At 37.2% G+C, this 23,216-nt stretch overlaps 1 protein-coding gene across 1 annotated transcript in view; it reads right to left on the bottom strand.

Annotated features, from left to right (window-relative positions):
* Positions 1 to 4,273: 4,273 nt before the first annotated feature.
* Positions 4,274 to 23,216, bottom strand: part of LOC114660517 (actin nucleation-promoting factor WAS-like) — a 59,822-nt gene continuing 40,879 nt past the window's right edge. Inside the window, exons 3-12 of the mRNA XM_028813260.2 lie at positions 17,472 to 17,558; positions 16,734 to 16,830; positions 16,610 to 16,648; positions 14,723 to 14,767; positions 13,676 to 13,865; positions 11,337 to 11,379; positions 10,908 to 11,061; positions 10,356 to 10,807; positions 9,746 to 9,860; positions 4,274 to 4,576 (exon numbers count right to left, since the gene is read on the bottom strand). Coding sequence (XP_028669093.1) covers positions 4,521 to 4,576; positions 9,746 to 9,860; positions 10,356 to 10,807; positions 10,908 to 11,061; positions 11,337 to 11,379; positions 13,676 to 13,865; positions 14,723 to 14,767; positions 16,610 to 16,648; positions 16,734 to 16,830; positions 17,472 to 17,558 — 1,278 coding nt within the window. The 3' untranslated portion in view covers positions 4,274 to 4,520. The remainder of the gene's footprint in view (positions 4,577 to 9,745; positions 9,861 to 10,355; positions 10,808 to 10,907; positions 11,062 to 11,336; positions 11,380 to 13,675; positions 13,866 to 14,722; positions 14,768 to 16,609; positions 16,649 to 16,733; positions 16,831 to 17,471; positions 17,559 to 23,216) is intronic.

A 23,216-nucleotide genomic window follows, 5' to 3' on the forward strand; every position in this document is an offset into this window, starting at 1 on the left:
TTTTCTTAGGCTATTGTTTCCACTGAAGGGGTGCAGGGTGTCTATCTTTTATAGGTGTCTTTGATGACATGGGCTAAGCTGGCATCCCGGCGGGGTGAATGAATCCTTACCTGGCCAGGAAGCATGTATTTCCTTAGGAGGCTGAAGGGAGTGAGAATCTCCCCACCTTCTACCGGGGCACTTTTGAGAGTGTCCTGACAAACTGCATTATGTGTCTGACAGGAAGATTCTGCAGTGTTGGTGAGGATGGCTGAGAGGGTGTTTGTGGTCATTGAGGCCATTTTTAAGGACAGATGCAAGAAAAAAGCCCTGTGTATTGTGAGAGACTCCTCACACGTCTCTCATGGATTTTTTGATCTCTTGCCATCTGGTAGGAGATAATTGCTCCATAAAATCAAGAACAGCCAGAATGTGCAGTAGCTTCTTTCCACAGGCAATAAGACTACTAAACTCTCTGTAATATCCACATATTAAGCTAGTTTTATACATATAATTGGTTACTTTTAACTGTAGTATTCAATTGACTGTCTTATACTTTAAGCCAAGTATTGATTGAACCTTGTGAATTCAGCTCTATCTTTGTATTGTACTTATTAAGTTTCTTGAATTTTAGAAAATTGAGGTTTACTTTTTGTAGTTTTGCATTTCCCTTTTTGCACATTCTCTGGTCTTCAGAAAAGCAATCCCACTGTACTTTAGATATGGCTGGAATGACAAATGAACTTGAACTTGAAGCCTTTATAAAGAAAAAGATGAATCAATGGGTGTCCCAACAAAGTTGGTTAGTGGTACCTTTCGCGGTCAAGAAGCCATTATAAGGGAAGGACAGATGGAGACTGCTCCCAAGGGCCAAGTGTTCCCCATTACTCTGGTATGGAATCTGTAAGGACACCCACAGAGCTTCATGGGTATTGTAGTTTTGGTGACAGCCCTGACATGGTCCTTCAGTGCTGCTAGGGGGACCTGCTGGAGGCAGACTCCCCTGTCACAAGGAGGTTCCTCCTAACCCAGAAGTACTCCTGGCTTCAGGTTGAAAATCACCTCCTCTGTCTCACCAAGGCAGTTGGAGTCGAGCAGGAGAAAGGAACAGGAACAGGAACTGGGACTGGGATTGTGATGAGTGAAAGGAGAACATGTAAAAGGTACCCTATTCAATAAAAATACTCTTTGTTTGAACCCTTGACTATGTGGCTTAGTTGTGTCAGGATATTTGAGGTGCTGCCAAGCACATCAGGACATGACAATATATTTTACCATTAAATGGGTTTGACAGCAGATGGATGAGTGAATTGATGAGCAATGAGTTGTTTAAGCAGCAGAATGTGAAATAGTGTACATCAACGTGAAGATTTCTGAAAAAAACACCTTAGCCCTAACCTACATAAAAAAAACCAAAGTTTTAGTTAAATGTCATTTCTTGAATTGCATCTAAAAATGCTTGCAAGTTACTAATAAATTATAAAAGTAAAACCCAAATTGTTCATGTATTCAGCATAACTGATGGCTTAGAAACCAGCCTAACTTGCGTCTATGAATTTATTTTCATATATTTTAAAAGACAATTTGAAGTTGTTTGTCAGCTTTTGAAGACTTTTCAGATTTGTAGTAGACATCTTAAAATGTAAAAAAGGAACCTGAGCTTTAGGAATGAAAAGGTTTAAATTGAAATTTGGCTGCTTTATATCAGCCTGTTCTTTCTTTGCTAATCTATATATGTAAAAATCAATTTATGTGTGTTTGTATGTATGCATATTCCAGCATCACTTCCAAACGGCTGCAGCGATTTTCATGATACAGTACTTGGTACACATGTTTCTCATTGGTCGACTAAAAATACTGTTGGGTGAAATCAAACCTAACCCACCCCCTTCTGGGTAGGGTGGGAGGTGATCTTGCAGTCTTGTATGCATATTATCATCCAGTTGACACTCGGAATGACCACCAGAGGGCGAACTGGAGGTGACTGCCAGCATTCTTTATGTTTGAGCACCACCGCGCCCCTCTTGCTTTTGAAATTAAATAGAGTTGGCTGGTCCAGAGTGTCTACTGGATGATAACATACATACAAGACCGCAAGACAAGCACATTAGTGAGTCTTCATTGTTTGTTAATTTATTTTTATTTTTACAGTTGTGTTTTTTTAATGATATTTTTCTCAAACAATTAAAAAAACACTTTATTTTCCTCCCAGGCAATGCCGGGTATTTCAGCTATGTTAGCTAGATTCATATAAACAAGTGTTGCTTAAATTGATCTCTTGTAGTACTGTCTTTGACCACTGAGAGGTGTAAAAGAGGAGTGTTTGGGGTTTTCTTGCAGAGCTTTCCTATGTAGAAGTAGTGTTGGTATCACGTGTAGAGTGCGGTGAAGTTCGTCTTTGCATAGTCCAACCAACATTCAATACATCACCACTCTGGTGCCATGAAGAAAACATAAATGTATTAAAATACAGAACTTAATTGTAATTAATAGAAAACAGAAATTGCCTTTCCTGAAGTGCTCCCCACAGTTTCTGTGTTCCGATTAACTGAAATGTTGTGGTAAAAAAAACCTGACAATGAATTCCCATTACAGTACTATTGGATTCAAATGCGTACATAAGTAATTGGGTGGTGGCTGCCTCATAGCTGTCAGGTGCCAGAGTGGACTTTGAATGTTCCCATTGTGCAAATGTGGCATAACTCAAAGGCCTGGGCTTTTCTTCTATTGTCCAAGGACATAATGAGTGGTTGATGGCTGATTAGATCCTGACCTTTTGTGTGGTTGTGGTGTGTGTGTTGCAGCAGACCAGTCTCCTATGTATGTTTCGGCCTTGGCATTTTTGCTGCCAGTTCCCCCTTGTATAAGAGCTTATACAGGATGAATAATGATGGAGCAATATCTTCAGTTGATTGAAAAAGTATATGCAAATAGTTAATCACTTTAAGCAAATGGATATGCTAAATGTGTAAATGTAAATGGAATTATATGTGTATTCCCTTTTTTAATGTCAGCAGGTGAGATACTATTTGATGTTTGAAACTAAAAATAAGTAATAATAATATAATTATGAGCTTACTGTACATATGCTAATATTCATACAGTTCATAATACAGGAATTTCAGCTTTCAGACTGTGGTAAGAGATTAAAGAAATGTTTTTGATTTTTTTTTTTAGATTTTTGACACAGCCACACATTGACACATTGTATTTCTGTCATTGCTCATTACAAAGCAGTGCCACAAGATGGTGCAGCAAGGCTGGATTAAACCCAGTCATGGTGGGATGTAGTGAAACAGGTAGGAGATTCTTTTTTGGGAGGAGTTCAGGAAGTCGCTTAAGGACAGAGTCCCATGCTAAGCATCCTGACGATTTGTGCATGTAGTAGACTGCCATTTCTACACTTCTTTGCTACCTATATACAGTGTAGTGCAATGCCAAATTGAGTTTACTTCATCAATACCAAGAGCATTTTTCATATTATGGTTTTTCTCAGATGTGGTAATAGTAATAGTAGTGGTATACAGTACTCACATATACAGATTATAGTGAAAATCTTACTTACAAATCTGACCAATTTGCAACATGTTGTCATTCTTCTGCTAAATTATAAGCAAGAATGAATTAAATATATATACCTTAATTTAATAGAAACCACAAATTCGCTCTCTTGATGTACTTCTTGGTCATATTCAGAATTAGCACAGCTGATGGTGCTTCTTTCTTACAATTACAGTGTCCTGGGTTTGCAATCCCAGGCTAGACACTGCCGGTGGGGAGTTTGCATGTTGTCTCTAATTCATTCATTGTAACTAAATGTGTCCCATTAATTGAGGACTCTAAAATCATGCAGTGCAGTTGTGTCTGTGCCCTGTGGTTGACTGGCACCTTGTCCATATTTGATTCTAGTCTTGTGCTCAGGTGCTGATGGGGTAAGCATTTGCTCGCTGCACCCTTGTAATGTATAAGTGGTTTAGAAAATTAGTGGATGAATTATTACCTCAATAAGCTGAGCTGAATGGGTCCACACTTCAACCTCTTGTTACATAGGTCTGTATTCATTAGAAAATAATACAAGTAAATACGAATGAGTGGTTAACATTTTTATTTTTCTGTTCAAACAAATGCAATATTCTCAACAAATGTAAAAAAAAATGCATACAAAAATAATAATCATTTTAAAACTTTTTCGTACTTGGTTCGCAGTTAGCAATCCCTATAGCAATCCTGTTCACAAGTGAATTCCTCTTTTTAAAATTTTCCATACCCTGGTTGCCTACTTTTTTTGTTTGCCTTCCAGAAAATTAATTGCTGAGCTGAACAAGCAGTGTCAAATATTTTTTTAATTTCCATTTAAAGATACCATCATAACTTTTAACGAGGATATTGTTCTCCATAAACAAATGTTCTAAAATATGCAAATGTCTTTTAACCATCCCAATTGCTGATGGAAAAAATAAAACAGTAAATGGTTTAAACTTGTTAAAGACATGCATGATAAATGATGGCAATAAAAGGAACAGCACCAAGGAAACGGTGAATCAGTCATCCCATTCGTCATCATCATCGTCATCGCCTCCATCGTCTTCCCCTTCATCTGAAAAAAACATCAGATCATATGTCATCATTCCATTTAGTAAATGGCCATTCTTGTCGTTTAAAGCTGTACTATACCAGCAGCAAAATATGTTTTGTGTCATTTGATGGTATTCATTTTTGTTTCCAGAGCCCATTTATTTTTGTCACTGTGCCTGTCCCGTTTACACTTATGTATCTATTTAAAAGGAAAAAGCAGTTAGCAGTAACTTGCTCATCTAACTACTGGCATAAAATGAAAACTGCCATTACCAACGGACACTTGGTCGTCTTATTTGCAGTTCTTTATTTTTGCTTTTCCTGAAATTCTGCTGGATTATTTCCCATAAATTTAGATTCAGTTTTTGCTTTTTGTTTTTTGATAAATTGATCCCCATCCACAGAGTAAGGTACAGTTTACAGTGGATTTGGAACGTATTCAGACTTTTTCACATTTTGTTACGTTGCAGCCTTGTGCTAAAATCATTTAAATTCATTTTTTTCCACATTAAGCAACACTAAATACCCCAGAATGACAAAGAGAAAAAAGGATTTTAGATATTTTTTTGCTAATTTAGTATAAAAAAAAAAAAAAACCTGAAATATCACATTGACACAAATATTCAGACCCTGTGACTCTTGAAATTTGGTTCAGATGTATCCCATTCGATTGATAGTCATTGAGATGTTCCTGCACCTTGTTAGGAGTTCATCTGTGGTCAAGTCAATTGATTGGACAGGATTAGTAAAGGCACACGACTGTCTATATAAGGTTCTGCAGTTGACAATGTATATCAGAGAAAAATGCTTAGAGACAGGATAATTTTGAGGCGTGGATCTGGGGAAGGCTATAAAAACATTTCTGCAGTATTGAAAGCTGTCACAAGCACAGTTGTCTTAACAATTCTTAAATGGAAGAAATTTGCAACAACCATGACTCTTCCTAGAGCCGGAAACTCGGAACAAACTGAGCAAATATGGGAGAGAGGTGACCAGAAACCTAATGCTCACTTTGGATGAGCTCCAGAGAACCTGTGTGGAGGTGGGAGAAACTTCCAGAAGGACAACCATCACTGCAACATCTATGCTTTATGATAAAGTGGCTAGACAGCTAGCTAGCTTTGAAGCACAGTAGTGGCAACATCATGCTATAGGCTTTGTTTTTCAACAGCTGGAACTGAAAGACTAGACATGGCTGAGGGAAAGCTGGAGCAAAGTATAAAGATACTCTTAACGAAAAAAGTCCTCCAGAGTGATCTGGACCTCAGACTGGGACTCAGGTTCACCTTCCAACAAGGCAGTGACCCTAAGCACAAAGCAAAGAGAACATAGGAGTGGATTAGGGACAACTCTGGGAATGTCCTTGTATTGTCCAGACTTGAACTCAGTCGAACATCTCTGGAAAAACCTGAAAATAGCTGCCTAGTGACAGCCTCCATCCAACATGACAGAGCTTGAGAGGGTCTGCATAGAAGAATCAGAGAAAATCCAAAACCAAGAAGATTCCTGGCCATAATCACTGCCAAAGGTGCTTCAACTAAGTAGAGGGTCTGAATACTTGTGTCAATGGGATATTTCAGTAATTCGTTTTTACTAGATTTGTAAAAAAGGTCTAAAATCTTGTTTTTGCTTTGTCATTCTGGGGTGTGGAGTGTTGCTTGATGTAGAGATAAAATTAATTTAAGTGATTTTAGCACAAGGCTGCTACATAGCTAAATGTGAAAAAGTAAAAGGGTCTGAATACTGTCTGAATCCACTGTAGCTCAGTTTAAAGCAAAGTGATTTTGGGATGAGTGCTTTGTATTAAATTTACCTATGGCCTTCAAATGAATGAAAACTCTATAGAGATATGATTGAAGTCTGAGAATATTAAAATGGGTCCAGGTTGTGCACTAAATGTGAAAACAATGACGAAAAGGAGAGTACAAAGTTGTGTAACAATGTAAACTCTTTAGAAACAGAAAAAAAACATTACCATAAGTAAAACAAATGAAAATCCAAAACCTTGGCTGTTTAGGCCGCACTTCTTTTTATGCTAAAGGACGTGATCTACAGTATGTTCAACACAGGCAAGGAAACCTCTGCAAGACTTTCTCCTCATGCTCAGCAATAAATGAGGACTATAAGTAGGGGCAGAGATAAAATCATAACACCATGCCATTGGCACACTTACAAAAAACATGATTATACCCAGGCCAGCCATTCAAAAGGACACAACATGGAAAGAGGGAATAACAGTGTTGGTCAGTGTTCCAGTATGCACACACAGTCAATCTCTTGTCCTTGAGAGCTGCCATAACTGAGAGGTGCTCTTGGCAAGATTATTTAAATACGAGCACCGTCAATCCATCCATTCATTACCAAACCCAGGATTTCAGGGACCTACTGTAAGTATATTCCATTGGCATCAGATGAAAAGCAAGGACTGATCCATTAAGAAGTTAACAATATCATCAAATCATCTGTCCATCATTAGCCTCAGTGGGAAAACTAGACTTCCACATCTCCAGCAGGTAATATTAGTTCATTCAAATCCACTTTTACATGTCCTTTCTCTAGTGGGCCATTTGTCTCTGCCAGCTTTTCTGTACAATAGGCCTGATCAGAATGCCTCCAAAATGCCTGTTCTCCTGGGCCTTTATAAATTGTCACTCATCACTCTATTTCATATGAATGAACAAACTGCAAATGTTCTCAGTGTTTATTTAAGGTGACCTATGAAATTTCCTGGAGAGTGGCATTTAAGTACTGTGTCTAGACAAAATTCCCTTTTCTAATGAATTAATCATTTCTTCTTTTGTGGAATAAATAACCAAGAGAGGTTGGGAGCACATGCTGATAGTACATTGACGCACCCACAACACAAGAAACTACCTGGATTGGGACCCAAGTGCAGCAGGGTGACACCTCAGCACCACACTGGAACAGTGTGAGGTTTTTTACAGTGGATTGAGTGCCAATCCTCCCATCAACCACCAAGTTTTCCCTTTATGTTGAGGACCTTCTCGCAGGGCTGGATGCAGATTAATGTCATACCCAGGACGAAGACACTGCAGGTTAAAGGCCTTGCTCAAGGGCCAATGGAGTAGAGTCACTTGTGGCATTTACAAGATTGAAACAGGCAACCTTCCAAGTGCCAGAGCAGATCCGTAGCCTCAGAGCCACCACTCCGCCCAGCATAAATAACCAAGGTGGTAGTGAATATGGTTCAAAATAATTCATAATAACAAGAGTAAATTTTAAATCACAAAACTAAAGGAACATTTAGAATCTTTGGCTAAGAAACCCCTTGAATGAGTACTCGACTTCATAAATTAATGGAGATATGTTCTAGATAGGAGACGAATGAAGGTCAGTAGGAACAAGACAGAATACATGTTTGTAAATTAGAGGGAGGTCAGTAGAATGGTGAGGATGCAAGGAGTAGAGTTGGCAAAGGTGGATGAGTTTAAATACTTGGGGTCAACAGTACAGAGTAATCGGGATTGTGGAAGAGAGGTGAAAAAGAGAGGGTAGGCAGGGTGGAATGGGTGGAGAAGAGTGTCAGGAGTGATTTGTGACAGACAGGTATCAGCAAGAGTGAAAGGGACAGCCTACAGGACGGTACTGAGACCAGCTATGTTATATGGTATGGAGACGGTGGCACTGACCAGAAAGCAGGAGACAGAGCTGGAGGTAGCAGAGTTAAAGATGCTAAAATTTGCACTGGGTGTGATGAGGATGGATAGGATTAGAAATGAGTACATTAGAGGGTCAGGTCAAGTTGGATTGGTTTGCGAGATTGCATTGGTTTGGACACATGCAGAGGAGAGATGCTGGGTATATTGGGAGAAGGATGCTAAGGATATAGCTGCCAAGGAAGAGAAAAAGAGGAAGGCCTAAGAGAAGATTTATGAATGTGGTGAGAGAGGACATGCAGGTGATGGGTGTAACAGAACAAGATGCAGAGGACAGAAAGATATGGAAGAAGATGATCCGCTGTGGCGACCCCTAACGGGAGCAGCCGAAAGAAGAAGAAGAAGAATGTACAGGTTAGGTTAACTAGCAACTCTAAATCATCCCAGTGTGAGTGTGGCCTGTGTTTGACAAGTGCCTTATCCAGGTTTGTATCCCACCTTATAAATATCGATATAGCCATATATTATCTGGCTGTAGACATGTGGCTTTTGGTAATGGGGCCTGTTGCTAGTTGTAGTAATAACATATCAGACTAATTATAATGTAGTGACCAGAAGATGAAACACATGTCAGGGCCAATGCCATTTTGAAAAACAGAAAATCTGTATTAGCCTTCATCTAAACTCAAGGAAGAAAAAAAAAGCAAAAATCAAACTCATAAAATAATAGCAAAGATCTTTAACTAGAGAATCCTAACCAACAAAAATCCTAGTAAATCACAGAGGCTTCTTATGATTTATGCACAAATTAAAATGGTGATGAATCTGCTGTGCTGGTATTTAAATTGTCACTGTAATGATGTCACAATGCACAATGTCTGGGATAAGCTCTCTAGCAACTCAATGTTTCATCCAGGGGGCAGAGACCTGGTGACATCCAGACAAAGACATAAAGCAAAATCAACATGCTTAACTGTTATTCAAATAAAACTAAGCAGGACAGAAACTAATTCACAAAACCCCTAAAACTAGAAAAGAAGAACATTAATACAGCGTGCCAAATACCAAATAAAAGAAGTAAAATAAAGGCAGGAAAAGAATATAATGCAGGTAGAAACTTAACACCAGTCACGATGCATCTTGTAAGACAGTGCGTACATCATCTGATGTCCAGATTTTTGGATTTCAGACATAGAAGAAAATATCATCTGCTTAGTGTTAGTTATAAGAAGTACTTTTAGTTATCTTTATGACCGCTTTAATTTTTTAATCAAGAATTTTGTATTCTCGTTTTGGTTTTGTTGTTTTGTGTATGTTAGATTTATAACTATCCATTTGGTTTACCATTTAATGCCTGTTTATCTCCCAGTCTCCTAGTTATTTGATTCTTTGTGCTTCTGGGGACATGCCATTATTTCACCTAGGCCACAATAATGGAACTTAAAAACTATGGTGTGTGGCTGAAAATAGAAAACCTGTAGGTGATCCTCAGCTGCCAATTGAGAAAAACATAATTTGCTGATAAAGAAAACTAACAATTAGGATCAGTTTTGAGTCTAATTAGAGATAATTACCTGAAGAATGAATGACTTTGCTTCTTTTCTGCATAACCATCATAAGGGCCCCCACTATGCCTTCACTGCTCTCAGATGGGGAAGCGGAAGAGGGAGATTCTGGGTTTTCTGTTACCTGTTTCAAAAATACATAGATGCACTTAAGAAAAGTATTTAAACCAAGCTGAAGCTCACACTCTTCCAAATTAACAAAAACAAAACAGCTGGACCAAGGCATGGATTGAAAAATATAGCAGCAGTAGAAGTAGTAGCAGTAGTATTGTCGCATTCACAGAGTACGGTTTATGTCCGTCCACCAAGCAACATTTTGCCACTCTCTGGCACCACAAAAAACAAGAATGTATTAGAAATCATGCCATGAGCAGCCCCAGAACACACTATAAAAATTATATATCTTTGCAAATACAGAAGCTTTAGTTGGTAAGCAAAGGAATGGCGACTCACAAATACCATAGATATTAAGTTTTGCTTAGTTCTCTGTGTAATGAAATAGTAAAAAATCAATGCGGTTTAAAAGTTTTATGACTTCTGCACGAGTGTCTGCCAGCACACTTCTAAAAGCATTGTTCCCATATGAGCTTAGTACTGTTAAAAATGATGAAGGGCTTACATTTTTCAGTTTTGTTCCCTGCCGTATTTGGTCCAGTAATGCTCCTCTTCCTCCTGAGGGAGGTGCAGGTCCAGGTGTGCTGCGAGCTGGGCATGGTAATGCTGGAGCAGGTGGTCCGCTCATTGAAGGTGGAGGTGGAGGAGGTGGTGGAGGAGGAGGTGGGGGTGCTGCTGCTGTGGCTGCTACAGAAGGAGGTGGAGGTGGAGGAAAGTGATGTTCTTGATGAGATATTGGCTGAGGAGGTGGAGGTGGTGGGGGGTTTGTTCGAGAACTGGGTGGTGGTGGTGGTGGGACACTTCGATTTGATGTTGGAACTGGACCCCTTGAAGGTGGGGGTCCACGTGGTGGAGGTCCTGGAACTGGGGGTAAAGGTCCTGATCGTCCTCGGGAAGTCAATGAGGGAATGGGAGGAAGAGGACCTGAGCGAGTAGGAGGTGGTGGAGGACCTTGATCTAAAAAACATGAAGAATGAGATGTTAAACTCGATGACTGGCAGACTCGATGTCTGCACATCTTTCATCCAGCACAACTTGATGTATCACATTCCTTTACCTTGTTTCCTCATTTCTGCCTTCACCTTCTCCAGTCCTCCAGATTGCTCGATGAAGTCATAGATCATTTTAGAGGTCTCTGCATCGGTTAGCTGATCCTCACTTATACCAGCCCTGGAGAACAGATCTTTTAGATCTGGGTCCAGATTATTTACCTGCAATTCAATATCAGAGTCTGTAATTCACAATACTAAAAAGATCACAAAAATCCACTGCTTAGTTTGCACTTGTCAAGTATATTTATATTTCTTTGAAAAGCTCCATTGTACATGTAATGATATTCGTTAAGAGTATGAACATGCACTTTTGCACCCTTTACAATTTGTCAGTACAGAGCTAGACTTTTCCCCAGCAGATAGAATCATTGAGCTGCTTGGTTACCCTTTATTTTCCAAAAACACTATAACTCTAGACTCAAAAATGCACTCACGTCAAATCCTTTGTTGGGGTCCCATCCTACATGTGTGACATGCCTGGAAGACATTAGTACCCATTTAAATGAATGAACAGAAGAAGCAAAAGTCTTTATTATTAGCTGTACATTTTTCCTTGTGGGAAACAATATAGGATATCTCCTTATATATGGCGTGTGGCGTATCACAGCAGGAGAGGTACAGAAAATAGTACTTACAGAAACAATGCATATAATTATGCCAGTGCTGCTGTGATGAGGTGTTGGTGCACTGGAGGCCTTAGAAAAGAAGAGGAGGAGGCAGGTAATGCTTCCCCAGGATACAAGGTATGCCGATATGTGCCAAAGATGCCTGACCCTTTCGATAAAGAGAGCATTAGATCTGGGAGAACATTCAAAGTATTCCGGACAGAGAGATACCTGGCTGGAAAAGTACATGTCAGGTTACCTCTTTAAGTGAGGCAGTGAAAAACCTGCCCTGACTCTATAAACATAATCAATGGGCCAGGGGTACGGTGACAGAAAGGGGCTGCTAGTATTGCCATTTCTAAGCTTAAAAGTGATAACAGGGCTTTTCTGAGGTGGGGTGTTAAGCTGCCTTGAGTGAACAGGCACAAAATGACAGCCAGGGCAGCAATTCCACAAATGTGAAAAAGAGAAAGACCTGCTGAGAGAGAAAGCCTAACATGAGATACGTTACAGTGTGCCTGTGTTATATTAGCAGGCAAAAGAACAAGCCACTCTACCTGATACACAAGGATACACAAGATCTGTGCAGGTAAGTCCAGATAAGCTGCCAATTTTACTATTTTGCATCTGGTTATTTTAAACTTAGTTTCTTCATTGAATTTATTTGTTTAAATGAAATCCTGTATTGTTCTGAGTCTTGCATTCTCTCCATTCTGGGTAAGAGGGCCTCTAAAATAGCCTGTCTCTTTGTTACATAAAAATGAGGTGAAAAAGTTCAAAAGTTCAAAGTTAATCAATTAAAACATTAAAATGGTAGCAAAAGATGAATCAGGGCAATCAGCTGTTTATTTTTTGTGCCCAAACTTGCCATTACAGAAAATAACGTCAACCACTGCACCCTCATTAATCTCTCTATGCTACGAACAATTGTTGCATCAGTAATGCTGATTAAATCTATAGTTGAGTCTGCATCTGATTCATTTTTAACCCATCATTCAAAGTGGAGCTCTCATTGAGTTTTCCTACAGGACTTGTTAGCAAGCCCCCTCACACAGCATCAGTGTACCACATTGTAAATTCATTTGGATCTCTATCTGTGAAATTTCTTTAAAATAATATGGTGAATACAGCAGTGTTCAAGTGACACGATCTTCAGTAATTTTTGATTATTATGGAGTCATGTATTTAATGATATCTGTCAATGGAGGTGTTGGGTTTTCTGCAATGGATGCAGGGTATAGCCATTGGAGAGCATGAATCAGTTTTATGAAACATGAGACATCATGGTATTTAAGAGAAAAGGATTGCAACAACTTTGTGTTGGAACGTTACCTAAAAATAGAGGTAAGACTCTCTCCAAAGAAATAAAGGTTATGCTTAATAAAGAATTTCACTTTTCTAATTAAAGCACTCTTTTCATTCTGAATCTTATTTTGCCTGATTAATTAACTCCCACTTGTCTTAAGATTTTGGTTTCTTCTAACTCCAAAAAATAAACCTACAATATAAACTTTTTAATGAGAACAATTAGTTTTAGTCAAATCAAGGAATGCATCAAGGTAACAGAGTTTTGTGTTAGTGGAAAGTGCACATTCATAAATGGTTTATTTTTGGGTAGTATATTTAATAAAAAACTTTTTAGAGATAAACGCTTCCCAAAAAATGATGTTCCTGATAAATCCTCATGTACCTGGCTCGTGTGTATTATAACGCTAGATTTAGAACAATCTCATGCCATGGCAAGGAATGGTAACCCTGATGTGGCCAGTATTTTGTGAACAAAAAGTAGGTGGGGGACCAAGGACCATACCTGATGAGGACATGAGAAGACACACTTTGGCTAAGAGGCCAATCTCGTGGCATACCAACTTTGTTCAATGTTTCCTATAGGGACTCAAATCTCAACTTGGGGAAAATCTTGAAGTCACCTCAGCTGGCCAACAGTGACTGAGCATTATTTGGGTCACTAGAGCACTACAATGATGTCCGGTCCAAGTTTATGCAAAACGTACCACATTGTATACCATAACTCCAGCTAAGAGGCTAGCCTTCCAGCTACATTTGAGAACATTCAAAATTTGCTCTAATAGAAAGAAAGAAAGAAAGAAAGAAAGAAAGAAAGAAAGAAAGAAAGAAAGAAAGAAAGAAAGAAAGAAAGATGCCCTTACTTGAAGCCACTGGGAGCTCCGATGTCAGCTTTCGTCAGCTTCTTTTTGTCTTTCTTCTTACTCTTTTTGCTTTTTTCCGAAGATGAAGAAGATGCAGAGAGGCGATTTTGTGATGACATAAAATCTTGATTCTGAATGTCAACTGTGACCATTGGAACTGAGGAATGACCCCCAAGAAGCATTCCAGGGCCTGGCATTTAAAAAAAGGAACATTTATTGTAGATAGAACAGGGCTGGACTGAGATCGAATTTGTAAAGGTGAATGATTTGTCATGGGTGGTGGTTTTCAAACTGAGCTTCATATAAAGATTTTAGTGATAAATTCTCCATGCTGCAGTTAGAGGAGGAAGCTTTTTGAGCCCATCAAACCAGGGTGTTGTTGGTAAACAGGAAGGAACTGTGTTACTAAATCTTTTGCAATTCAGATTGTGTGGCTTCTAAAAATCACACCCACTACTAAAAAAGGCAAAATGATACCCTCAGGCTTGTTTAATATGAATAGTTACATTTGTTTTGAAAAACACAAAACTTATATAATAGGGTAATAAAAAATGGTGGAATTTAAGATCAAGATCCTAGAGACTGGGAAGTCCTTTCAACATCTCAATGCCCCCTGAAGTCTTTGATGCTGCTGAAAACACTGTGTCTTAATAAAATTGAGAGGGGTCAAGGTTTCTTAGTCTGGATTGATATAAGTGCTGTTTCTCATTCAAATCAAGCCTTTAATGACCGTTTAAGACTTATAGCCATTTATTAAACTCAGTTTATCCAGTCCAAAGTCACTAGGAACAGGAGACTATCCAGTAGACACAGGTGTAAAGCAGAATTCAGGTCCATCTGAGGAGACACTCATGCACACTCATACACATTAACACTAGCCCATCTTTTTGTCATTTAAAGAATTTAATTCTCAACTCTACTAATATGGTGGAAAAATATACAATTAAGAAGCAGGTGTAATACATATGGGCTTTCTGTTAAAATAATATGACACATTTTAAAATACCCAAGAATCAATTCACTGTTTTAGTCTTGTGCATAACTCACCATTAGCATTTGGAGGTGGCAGTGGGGGCGGGTTACCTCTCCTGTCTAGAGAAATATAAAAGATTTTACATTTTCAGATGGTAAAGAGAGTACCACTATTTGATAATAAACATAGAGAATATGTGCAGGTAACTCTTCTTTGTGTGAAGATATACTGACACTGATGCAAATGAACAGATTGTAAGGGACACAGGAGATAACATAAACATCTCAGATTAGCATGACGGCTTTCAAAAACAAGTGTTTTTTTAAAGTGAGATATTTGCAAATGTCTAAACGTTCAACTAACTCTGAAATAAGGAAGTTACCCTTCATTACTCCCAAGGAGGAGCGTTAAGGTTGGTTACTACACCGTGTGCCATGTGCTCCTCAACCACTTCCATCATTTACTCTGAATAAAGGAAGTGGCATGCTCAGGTGACAGTGGAGCAACAATAAAACACACAGAACTCTTCAGGCAGAAACTAACCTTCTCACAATTTTAGGAAAACTAAATGAAGTAGCACAGTATGTGTATTTAATCTTCGTTCTTTTGTGTTACAAACTGTTTTGATCTGTTTTTGAACCAATAATTTTAAATTTCTTAAACTTAGCTTTTTCAATTTGGGTTGATGTTGCAAAAATTATGTGGTACCTGAAAGAAACAGTAAAACCAAGCATAGTACTTGACCACTTCTGATCATCATCAAATACAATGTCAATTCAATGGCAGTGTACACTGGTCCCTTCAGGCAGGATTCCCAACCTCAAAAATATTTGACAGAGAAAATTTCAGGAGTGTCCTGTAAGTGAAACTGATTGACTCCCACTAGCATTTATTTGCCTGTGCTAACCAGCATAGAATATGTTGCCTTTGTCTGGCACCATGATTAATGAGCATGATTACCTCCCCTCAAAATGTGTGTTTTCCACTGTACCCTGGAACTTCCTCTGTAGAGTGTAAGGCTCTTTAATGGCACTGGCATTTTGTACAAATGCTATGTCTCTGTCTCTCTGGTTTAATTAACCACATCTCAGGTTCATCAGAGATTCATCTGTATGAGAGTATGCACCCACCCCCACGTTTGCATTTCAGTTATGAATGTGCTCCAGATACTAACTGTTCTGATGATTCAATGCCCTTGTAACCTCAAAGGTATGTATGATGTTCCATATCTTGCTCAATTAACATGCAATGGCTACTTTTTGCATTTCCAAAAGGTTGATTAAATTCATAGTCTTTGTATTATTAACATTGCTGAATAACTGTTTAAATTTAGACAGTTGAGGATAGGGGTTGGGAGCATGCACTGTACACCCACCACACGCTGAACCACCTGGACTGGGACCCGAGTGCAGCGGGTGACACCTCAGCACCACATGGGAACAGTGTGAGGTTTTTTTTTTTTTTTTTTAATGGTGGCTGGAGTGCCAGTTGGACAGTTGTCTACACCATTTGTGATGGTGATCACTGTGAAGTATGTATCATTCCATCCATTTTCTGAACCCTTTCAATCAAATTTAGAGTGAAGGGATGTCAATCCTCACGTGTAAGGTATTAACAAATCCTAGATGGTGCCACCCTCAAATTTACTCAGACTAGGCATATTTATCAAAATAATCTCCAATGTGTTTGGAGATTACAGAAACCCCATCCACCATGGTTAGACATTGCCCCAGACATAGAGTGGAATTTGAAACCAAATTGTGAAAGGCAAATTAAAGTCTACTTAAAAAAGACCCAAAAGTACCTGCTTAAATGGCACTCTAAGTATCTCTATGTGAATTTGTTATGTGTTCAGATGTTTGGTGTTATTACTGAATATGCCAAAAGCAAGTGATGACATCAGACTACTCATAGGCTTTGCATATAGGAAGTTAACAAAAGAAATGGAAAAAATGTCTTACCTTCACCAATGGGGGGAGGTGGGGGACGCTGTCTTCTGTCTGCAGAAAGGGTAGGAGCTGTGTTAGGAGTGCCAATATTTTTTTCCTTTTCTCTACTGTATATATAAATAACACTAGCTCTCACCTTTTCCTTTTGCCCTTTGCTGGATCTTTTCTTCAACATGCTGTTTGAAAGTGTCTGCCTCAGCTTCATCTGCAAAATTTAGGGCAGCCTGGCAGTCCTGATAGTGTGATCAAACAAGGAGAAACCAAGCATGGCCATTCAGAACTCTGTTTTTTTATCACTGATTGATATGGTTTAATGATGACTGCTGCCCTCTAGGCTCCCATCTGCTTTAGTTCATTTTTGTTCAGGTAGTAGTTATATTGTGTAGACTATAGAAGTTGAGGTTTCATCATCATATCCCAAAGTAAAAACGAATGTCTATTCACTATTTAATGTTATTTGGCCTTAAGTTAAGCATTAAGTAAAGAATCCAACTTCATTAATTGAATGATACCATGCGGAAAACTGACATCTTGGTAAACTTTGGAGTTTAGACTCTGAAAAATGGGCCGCATAGATAAGTAAGAGTCATTATTAGCTGCCATGCAAATGTTACATTTCAATAGTACAATCATGGTGGCACCCCCTAAGGGTATCACTCTTTTGCCTGCCACCCGTTCCCTTCATAGTTTAAGTGCAGTCACAAATCCCAGTTCAGGTAGCATGCTACTTAAGCAAATCATCCTACTTCCTTTAAACTACGTTTGTTCCGATAGGATAAATGATATGACCTCAAACTAAAAACAAGTTAAAAAAGATAACATATGTGCTAAATATTCAGAAGTTTGACCATACAGGAGATGCAAGAGAACTCACGTCTGCAGCAAAGGTGTGAAAGTAAGATCTTGGTGTATGATACGTAAACTGGTTGTATAGTTCCTGCTCCCAGATAAGGTTCCCATCCTAGAAGAGAAAAAGCATACAAGCATGTCCGACAAACATATGAAAAGCTCTGACAAGATCTTGTCATTTCTCTCAACATTACTCATCATTATGTATGTCTCATACACATCTCAAATATTGTCAAAGTTTTGAAGCTCTGCATAGTATCTAAGGTTCTCTATGTAACAAAATAATTCCTAAAATGTGTGAAAAATTTACCAAAAACCATGTCCATAAAGCATGTTTGGTAGTGATGCAGCATATAAACTGTTGAGGATGGGGGAAAGAGATCTGACAACGTAAGGGTTAAGAAGATAATCTCTGCACTATAAAACACATCCTTGGCGATGCCGTACCAGGATCCAGAATGTGACGGACGTCTGTAAACTCCAGCACTGGACACAGAATATATTCTGATCATCAGACCCCAAAATTGAGCTACACATGAAAGGTGTTCTCTAATGCCAGTGAATTCCATGTTGTTCATGGCTCAAGCCAAAGGCAAAATGTGCCCTCAGTTCATCTGTCGGCTGAAGTTCTGCTATACTTAAAAGCTTGGACCATGTTAAAAACATCCTCAAACCAGACAGATCAACTGTAACTAATTAAGTCAAGAGATAATTAATAGTAAGTAAAACTGGAAAAAAGTTCAGTTTTATTGTACATAAATAATGCAACAGTTCCAAAATAAACTTTTATAACAAGAAAAAAAATAATAATAAAATGACTAGAATCCAAAATAAAATCATTAATTGTAAAACAGTATAATCAGAAAACAAAGCAAAACACCAAGAAATGAAGTATAAGCTTGGAAATTCTTAACTGAAAGAATGGTTCCAAGTAAAGGAGACAGAAAAAGAAAAGAACAGGAAGCAATCCAAACCAAATCTAGAAACTGAATTCTGAAGCAAGAACTCCACAAAGAACATGCAAAAACCTAAACTAAAAGTGATGGCTTTGCACATGTTCTAGCACCATAACAAAACATGAATAGTAACTTAAACTTCAAATTAGGCTTGTCAGCTAAGCTGGGGCCACTGTACAATAAGGCATAAGCAATGCTGGCAGGATCTCTTTTTAGCACAAGACCTCTTGTATGTATTTCAATATAATTAACTGAAACTTGCCCCACTTGAGAAAGACTTTTGGCAGGAAGCCTTAGGGGGCCAAAACAATTGTTCTAAAAATAAAATGGTCATAATGGGCAATGCCCAGTGTGATTTAAGGGTAACAGTAGACAGAGATATGACAAAATGCCAAGGAGAGGAAGCCATAGGCTCTGCCCTGACTGTTATGATTCTGTTTGTAATTTAGTTTTTTTGTATTAACTTCGTGTTTATTTATGCCCTTTGTATATTCTGGGCTTTTAAAATAGGAAAATCAACAGTTAGAATTTATTCAGTGTGGAAAACAATCATTAAATAGTTTAAATATTTAAGGTCTTATCGTGATGGCCTTTTGTTTTTGTGGGTACCACTGTTTTGGACTTAGTTGTTGTAGTGTTGATAGCCGCGTTTCTATGTAGAACAACTGGAGCTTGCGACCAGTGATACTTTTTCTTCCAGAGTCGCTCACTTTCTGGTTATCCGAGATTGTGAATAGAAACTAAATTTGTGATAGTATTCAATATTCAGTCTTCATGAGTTTTGTGCAACAATATTTTGAGTAATTCTTTGAATTGGCGATTTGGCTTTAGTGAAAGTTAAGACTTACAGAATTCATAGTTCTGACCTTAGCTTATTTTGTGACTTCAATTTTATCTCTCAATCTCAATATACAACATTTTTCTGTCTTTTTTTGAAAAAGTTTTACACTGACTAAACCATGACACCCATGTCATGATCTGGGCAAACAACCCTAGTATTGAACATTTCTGTGCAACTGAAAGCACAAAAGAATGCCTACTCAGTTCTGCCAATGTCCATGGTGTTCATGGATGTTTATATTGCGCATATAAATTTTAGCATATAGTACATATTCCATTTTCACAGCATATTATATTTTTGGGTGATGTGTTTATATGATTCTGGTTATGTCTGATGATACTTGGTAATAATTACAAACCTAGAGTATTTTGTTTCTCTTTGTTTACTATCAAGAATATGTGATTAATATTTTCTGGTTTCTTTTTATCTCTACATATTATTATTTTTTATTTCCTTTTGTTATTGTTTTCTGTCATTATTTTAGTAAAACTAAAGTCAAGAAAACTTAAGTATTTAATAAGCATTTCATCCCAGATAATTTCCTTTTTCTCTGATATGTTATTATTTTTGTTTCTTATTGTTTTCATTTTTTATTATTCCTTAGTTGGTGGTACCATTTTGTGGTATTGGATGCAAAGTTTTCCAGTGCAACATGGCAGCACATACTGTACATTCATGCATCTGAACCTTGGGTAACAAAGCAAAGACATTTGCAAAAAACTTACCACTCAATCAACTAAAAGAAAAATCAAAACTGAAACAAAAATCATTTAGCAAAAAAGAATTCAGAATTTGAACTTTATTGAGTGTTGTTTTGATTTCAGGTTTTGGTCTAGGAATTCTTGTTTTATACTTTGACTTCTTTTGCTTTGCATCTCAAATTTGTCAACCAATTTCCTTAAAGTCCTTTTGGTGCTGATCTTTTCATGACATGATGCACTATTCTTGTGTCTCTCTCCTTGGTTTTGTCTTCATTTCGTATTCCAACTCACTTATTTTTTTTCTGTTCTTTTGGATGACTTTTCTAACATCCTTCACTATTCTCCTGCTTACCTAAAAAAGAACAACTCTTAAAATATCTGCCACTTTCAAAATAAAAATATGTTACTTAAGGCTTCCAGCTTGTCCCACACATTAGTTTACAATTTGTAGTGAGACGTTGTGCGTCCCTGATATCATTTTCTCAATCTGTTGACTGCCATAGTTGCAGGAGCATATGACCATCATAGACACTGTCTTATTTAATAGTGAGAAACATAATACCAAGACCTCCAAACCTTCTAAGTTGAAATGCTAAAACACTAAAAGAAATCAGCTAAAATATTCTTGAAGAAAACACTTCTAGGAGTAGACCGGGGTGGGCAGAGTCAGTCCTGGAGGGCCACAGTGGCTACAGGTTTTTATTCCAACCCAATTGCATCATAAGAAACACTTATTGCCAAAGTAACACTTTTCTGTTTCATTTTATTTGTCTTGCTCATTAAGAATTTGAACCCTTATTACTTATTTAAACCTTAAACAGCTCTGTTCTCAGTTTTAATTGCACCTTATCACAAATAGGATGCAAATGACAAAAGAAACCAACAATTATCCATTTAGCTTGTTTCCATTTACACCTGTGTGTATCACTTCCAGTTGTACAATATTTCTCAAATATCATATGTCTTTGTTTTTCATCATGACTAATTGATAATATCGATACACAATCATTTATCTCTATTTTTATTCTAAATTTTATATTAAAATTATATTTTTGCACTTAGCAAGGTCGAAAATGGAGGTGGAATTTTTTCATGATTACATTTGTATTACCTAGATTCCGTACAAAGTAAAAAGAGTTATAGTCACCTAAAATCATAGGAAAAGTGTTAGTATTATATAATATTTGTTGCAATAAATTGTTATAGGTAAAACTACTTTTAGCTACATTTAATTATGATAATGATGATGGAAATAAAAAAAAAATCATACAATTAAATGTATTACCAGGAACATAATGGGAACGTTGCAGCTTATTGTTCCCATTACATCTTTATATTTACATGGCATGTTCAATGTTTACATGTTATTGTTAAACTGATGATGCATAAATAAAAATAAAATTAATAATAGTTATTGAAAGAACATGCGTTATATTGAATACAGTTTTTAAAATCACGTACACATTTATATTTCCATGATACAAAAAATTCAGATGGTTGTTTAAATAAAATACTACTTCTGGTTGAGTAATTTTTCTCAAATTTCATATCTGTTTGCTTTTTATCATTATTAATATTTATACAAAATTTGAATCATCTATTTGTAATTATAAAAATAGTTTACTTGAAAATTTGCAAATGTATTCAGTTAAAGTACCACTTCTGGTTACCGGACGTGGCCCAAAAGTTGATAGGATTCCTTATTTTTGATGTAAAGCAGGTGTTTTTGAGTTATCGTGTTTACACACAGACACACAGACAGATATAATTTCAAAAATGGTATTTTCGGACTCAGGAAGGTCTAAAACGTCAAGATTCATCAAAATCTCAAGGTTGATATTTTTCCAATTCCTATAGTTTCTCTATATCATGTATACGAGAAAGTAAAAAGTGAAGAACTGAGAAGTACTCATTCATTTTAGGCTTCAAATTATTTGGATGATAGCCTTAGAAAGGAAAAAAAATCAAGGATATGAGAATGACCTGACATGGCATAGTTAAACCATTATCAAGCCAAAAGGATTGCTTTCTAATTAAAACAACTGGAATGGAGCAAACACATGCAGCCACTGTGGCCCTCCAGGTGCAACTTTGCCCACCTGTGGATTAGACTATCCTGATATACTTGGAGCAATGTACTGTACCTTCTCATTAGTTCTTTTTGTTTCTTTTCCTACTTGTTTTTTTTGTTTGTTAAATCTTCTTCACTGAGTTCTTACCCTTAGGATTGAACATTGTGGGGCAGGCCTCCAATTATTGTTAATTCCTGCCATAATTGTCAATACACCTGAAGTCCTATAAAAGAGCTGATGCAACCTTAGTTCTTTGCTGAGGCATTGAATCTTTCTTAGTGCTGCTCTCCTCTAAAGATTTAGTTTTGTTTTTTCCGTGTGGTTGTGGTAAGCAGGTCTAGTTTTTATTATTCTTTTCTAGTTAAAGAATTTACTGTCTGGCTCTTAGCTAAAGCATTTTGGACAGTACTTATGAATAGAAGTGACTGAAAAAACTTAACTTTCATTAATAAACTTTTACAAACATTTTTAATTAATGAATAGTTTCAGCTTTAGATTAGATGCAGCAAAAATGTCTACAACTAATGAATACATTATTTGTGAAACTGTGAATAAGCCCTATAATACAATAATGTTTGATAATGACTTACTAATGGAATACATGAATTATAATGTAAAGGTATTTATAATTATTTGAATGCACATGAACTAATATTCTGTTAAGAATTATACGTAGAGTGTTTGTTAGTGCTTTACTAATGATATCTGTTATAAAGTGTTACCAATGTTATCCTTGTTTTCATTTTCACTCTATTCATTTTTGGGGTACTGTGATGCTTTAATAGTATTTAGTTTCTTTTCTGTCATTATTGATTCATGTTAGTTTGGTTTTACAGTTTTTACATATTTTTAAATTTGCATTTAATTCTTTCTCTTTTTGTCTAATCTTTTACTTCACCTGTGTTGTATTCATTTTTTTTAATAAAGAATTAATTAATTTTTTAAATTTATTTGCCAAAGCCAGAACCAGTTACAGTAGCAAATGAGCAACCAAACAAAACAAAGAAAAATATAAAGAAAAAACAACAGTAATTCTTTCTCATTTAGCTACTTAAGAATTAGGTTGTGGTGTGCCCCCCAACAGTTTGTGATTGGTTTCTGAAGCACATTCTTTTAAGGGGCAATCCCAACATGGACTTTGAGCTTGTATGAGCTTCCTGCTGTTTAGTGTTAGTATTAGTTTAGTGATTCTCAGCGTGA

The sequence above is a fragment of the Erpetoichthys calabaricus genome, chromosome 11 (genome assembly GCF_900747795.2).
Source record: "Erpetoichthys calabaricus chromosome 11, fErpCal1.3, whole genome shotgun sequence".
In the NCBI taxonomy this organism is placed as follows: domain Eukaryota; kingdom Metazoa; phylum Chordata; class Cladistia; order Polypteriformes; family Polypteridae; genus Erpetoichthys; species Erpetoichthys calabaricus.